General features: G+C 61.0%; 1 protein-coding gene across 1 annotated transcript in view; it reads right to left on the reverse strand.

Moving 5' to 3' along the window:
* The window catches only part of KLF10 (KLF transcription factor 10), a 6930-nt gene extending 5486 nt beyond the window's left edge, over positions 1-1444 (reverse strand). The window contains exon 1 of the mRNA XM_040494156.1: positions 1272-1444. Coding sequence (XP_040350090.1) covers positions 1272-1307 — 36 coding nt within the window. The 5' untranslated portion in view covers positions 1308-1444. The remainder of the gene's footprint in view (positions 1-1271) is intronic.
* Between the last annotated feature and the right edge of the window lie 3439 nt (positions 1445-4883).

The raw sequence follows: 4883 nt of genomic DNA on the forward strand, positions 1-4883 counted from the left end.
GGGGCCGCGGGCGCCGGCTCCGGGAGTGCCCGCCCCTCCCCGCTCCCGGAGAGCCGCCGTTCCCTTAGGAACCGACAGCAGGGCTGGGCCTCTCTGCCGCCCCTGGCGGAGGCCGGGGCTGGGTCACTCGGGGACGAGAGGCTCCCTGGGCGCACCCGCTCCCGGCCCACCCCCGGCCTCCGCCTCAGCTGCCGGAGGAGGAGCCGTGTCCCCGCGGAAACCCAGCCCCCTCCCTCCTCCCGGGCGCAGCCCCCGGGGATCCGGCCGAGCCCTCGGCGCTTCCCGCCCACGCCGCCCACGGGACCTCAGACCACCCCGTCTTTCCCGCAGACGCGGCGCCCCCTCCCCGCGGTTTCCGGCAGCTCCGGCCTCCGCCCGCCGAGTCTCCACAGGTTCCCAGACGTGCAGCCCCCACGGGCTCCGGCTCCAGACGCACGGCCCGCGGCTCCCGCCTCGACACGCGGCCCCCGCGTCTCGCGGCCCCGACTCCCCCCGCCCACATCCCCCGCCCCACGGCAGGCTCCCGCTTTCCACCCTCGCATCCCCAAGGCGGCTCCCTACCCCCCTTCCAGGGGGCCCTCAATAGGTGGCCACTTGCTCCCGCCAGGGATGGGGAGTCCCCTGCCGGCGCCTCGTCTCCCCTCGGCGGTCCCGGGCCCACGTGCCATTCCCCCGCGCCCACGCCGGGCGCCCCCTCCCCCAGCACCCGGCTGTCTGCTGAGCAGCCCCCGTCCTGCAAGGCTCGGCTCAGACCCCTGAGAGGGGCAGCCCCCTCGCCTCGCCAGTGGACACCCCGCCCCTCAAATGCTCGCCAGAAGCCCCCTCCCGCCCTGGGTCGCATTCCTGATCCAGACGGCGGCATCTCTCTCGGGTGCCAGGTGCAGGGTAGACCCCTTGTCCCCCCCTCCCCTCTACACCTTCCCCAGTCCTCGCTACCAGGGCAGCAGCCCCCTCCTCACTCTTCGCGCTCCTCCAGCCATCCTCCCTCTCGCCCACCTCAAGTCTCCCTGCGGAGCTGCCCCTTCCCCTCCTCATTATACACCTCTCCCTTCGTCTCTAGAGCCCCGTTCGCCTCTCCTGACCCACTCCGCGACACACACGCTCTCACCAATGCCCACTTTGCAGGAAGAAAGCTCCTTTTTCCTCCACGACCCCGCTGCACCCCCGTCTTCGGGCGCCGCTGATGTCAAGGGCTCGGGGGGTTGGCGCCCCGGCTGGCCCCTGAGACGCAGCAAGGAGAGGAAGGACAGGGGCATCCCCAGGTGACTTACCGAAGCCTGCTGGAGAGAAGCGCCGAAGTTGAGCATGGTTGGCTGCCTGGCTGCCGGCGGCGAGCTGACTGGCTGCTACGCTGCTACGCTGCTTGGCCACAGACGGGCGCCCGGAGACACTCGACGTCGCTCCCGCCGCCGCCGCGCTCCGCGCCGTCTGCCCCCTCCCCATTCAGGTAGCCTCTCCGCCTGCCCCGCGCCGCGGGCGGGGGCGGAGGCGGAGCCTGAGGACGGCCAATCAGCGGCAAAGGTGTGTGAGGCGCCGGCCAATGGGCTCCCGGGGCCACGCGTGATCAGCGGCTGCCCGGCAGCGTGAAGCTTGTGTCAGTGGAGCGTGTACACAATCCCCGGCAGCGTGTTCCCTCGGCCCGGCCCGAGGGAACTCCCGCCGCCACCTGACTCAGTGACACCCTCTCATCCCTCGCCCACCCCCCCAACAGCGGTCCTCGGCCCCGGCCTAGGGGGCGGTGCCGCGGGCGGGGGCCTAACCCGGAGGCGCGGCAGCGGCGCGCCCAGGCACTGCGGAGGGCCGGCCCCACGTGGGAGGTGGGGAGGGATGCCCGCTCCGCCCCGTCCCCTCTGCTCGGGGCCCCATCTCGGCCCGCCACGGGGTGGGCGGGACGCCGGGCAGCCAGGCGGGGGAGGCAGCGGCTGCTAGCCAAGGGGCCCGAGCCAAGAGATTTGCATTTGGAAGCGCCGTCCTTAGGCGTCTGGCAAGAAAGCAGAGCCCGCTGACCGACTGAGCTGCATTTCTCGAGCATTTACTGGGTTTTGCCTCGCTGAGCCGTGGGGAGCACCGAAGCGGGGAGGGGTGAGGAGGGAGGGGAACCCGGCCGCAGAGCCGACACCTGCTCCTGCGCCCCCCGCCCACGCCCCCCGCCGCCGGCGCGGGCTCACCCTCCCCATCTGCGTCGCTGGCAGCAGTACCCGCCCCGTCCGCCCCGCCCATCCTTCCTCCAGGCAGCTGGGAGAATGGTGTGGGGACTGCAGGAAGCCCTGAGGACTGGACCAATGGGGTGATGAGGGGCTGTAGACCCGAGTTTTTATCCTTCTCCGGAGCCGACGCTCGGTTGGAGAATCGAGTTTTGAGCTCGTTGTAAAGTTTAAATTGCAGTCTACAAGCTGTTTCAAAGGTAGACCCCACCACCCCGGGCCAAGGCCTCCGGAAACGCCCTGCCGGGAAACGGCTTGTGGGGAGGGGTCTCCTAGGGTCACCCAGCGCAGGTCGGAGCACGCCTCGGGGCGGGGTTGCTGCGGGGAAGCCCGCCTAGTCAAAGACACACCCGCCCCTCCAAAGCGCCACCGGCCCTCCTCTCTCCGACTACCCCACCTCCGACCCCCAGGGCTCCAAGGCGGGCTAAGGCCTCCAGATGGGGAGCCCGTGACTTTGCTTTCGTTCCCAGTTTGCTCTCTTTTGGCCGTTTGGTCCCGTTCACAGCAGCTGTTGTTGGAGAGTTGGGCAGTGATAACCCGGCTTAAAGCAAACCAAAGATTTTATCTCCTTTGGACGGGCTGAACACGTGGCAAAAATCACAGCCCCTCCCTCAAGCTGTCTCACCTCTCCGTGTAACTGAAAGGCTAATTTAAGTGTCCTTCCTTTCCCAATAACCACAGAATGAGCATAGAAGGGAATTAATTATTTTAGAAACTGTTAAATCCATGAACATCTTCTAGTGGTTCCTTCTGGTATATCTAAGATCCAGGGTAGCCAACAACAGTAGTAAAAATACAGTTGACCAGGGCCAGGGATTGAATGGCCTCTTGTCACTGCCCCTCCTTAATCAGCTGGAGGGGGGCCAGCTCAGCAGCCCAGGCAGCTCTTCCTATCTCCCTTCCACTCCCTGCCTCCACTCTGTCTGCAGGGGTGTCCCTTCCTGTAGGCTTCCTTCCGCCAGGGCTGTCCCATCCTGTTGATCTGAGCTGGAGGGGTTGGAGCAGCTGGCCCAGGGCACCTGCTGCATTAGGGGAAGCTCCCCTCGGCGCCCAACCAGCAGGCCAGCCTTCCTTCCTGTCAGGGATCCGCCCCCTCCACAGGCCAGCCTTCCTTCCTGTCAGGGATCCGCCCCCTCAGGTGGCCACAGCCAGCCCTCCAGGTCTGAATCCAGTCCTTTCTTCAGGAATGTGGGGCCTGCTGGCGTGATGCCCTAGCACGCTGAGAAGCAGGGAGCATTCATGGCTTGTGGGAGTGATTCAAAACAGGAAAGAAAAGAGAAAAGGGGTAGGAGGAACAGTGTGGTGGTGGCACAATTCCTAGAGATTCAGAGAAAGATGTTCCCCAGGCACCTCAGACTCAACATTACCAAAACTAAAATCATTTCTGCTCCTTCCTGTATAGGTTCATCATCTCCCATCCAGCCTTCACCTTCTCCCCCAAAGTCCTAGATCCAGTTGGGCCCCAGATCGCAAAAGTTTTGCCTCAGAAACGTCTCTCTTTCCTCATTTTTCATTTCTCTCCTTTAATTGTTGCCATCAACTCTCCCTTGGATTGAATAATCTGTAGTCTCCCCATCCAACCTCCAACCCCATCCCAGTTGATTTCTAGTGCCCAAACTCTCCATACTGCCACAACAGTGGTGTTTTGAAAGTCACGATCCAATCATGACACTCCCTACTTAAAAATGGTCCTTGGCTCCTGTTGTCTAGGAGATAAGAAGCTATTCCATTCAGAGGAGTATAGTCTGCCCCCAACTCCCCTCCCCATTCTTCCAACTTCTCTCCTATCCAGACATACCCTTGCCCAAAGCCAGAGCAAATGACTTGTTGTTCTTCAATGTGTACAATTCCACATCTCTAAGCCACAGTCCTCATTTAGCAAACATTGTGTTGCTCATTTACCCAATCTGTTCAACAAATATTTGCTGAGCACCTACTATGTGTCCTAGGTACCAGAACAATAGCAAGGAACCAGTCCAGGTCCCTGCTCTCAGAAAGCTTGGATGGGAAGGCAAAGACAAGTCTCTCTGTCTCCATCTCTCTCTCTCTCTCTATATATATACATATATATAATACTATCACTTACGATGGTGAAGCTAACTAATGCATAGAATTACGACGGGGTGATATGATAATATGATTGTGCCTATGATTGTGATTTGGTTTAGGAGATAAGAGAATCTTGCTTTTGGGGCACCTGGGTAGCTCAGTTGGTTAAGCCACTGACTTTGGCTAAGATCATGATTTCATGGTTTGTGGGTTCGAGCCCCGCGTTGGGCTCTGTGCTGACAGCTCAGAGCCTGGAGCCTGCTTCAGATTCCGTGTCTCCCTCTTTCCCTGCTCACATTCTGTCTCCCCCTCCTTCAAAAATAAATAAACATTAAGAAAAATTAAAAAAGAATCTTGCTTTGAGGAAGAGACTCTTAAGCTGAAAACTAACGATAGGATAGGCAGATTCATGGAGAATGTGCCTGAGTAGAAGACGCAGCTATGACAGTGTCCTACCAGGAAGGAGCTCACTTGGTGATACAGTGTGGCTGGAGGTGTAGAGGGTGCTGGGGAAAGTGGGGTGTGGGGGGACAGGGTTGGAGAGTGAGCAGTAGCAGTCAGACTAGGAGGAATTTACAGGCCACAGTGTGAAATACAGATTTTCCTCAAAGTGTAGCAGGAGCCATGGTG

Source organism: Herpailurus yagouaroundi, unplaced genomic scaffold (assembly GCF_014898765.1).
Source record: "Herpailurus yagouaroundi ecotype Mexico unplaced genomic scaffold, PumYag 186, whole genome shotgun sequence".
NCBI lineage: Eukaryota > Metazoa > Chordata > Mammalia > Carnivora > Felidae > Herpailurus > Herpailurus yagouaroundi.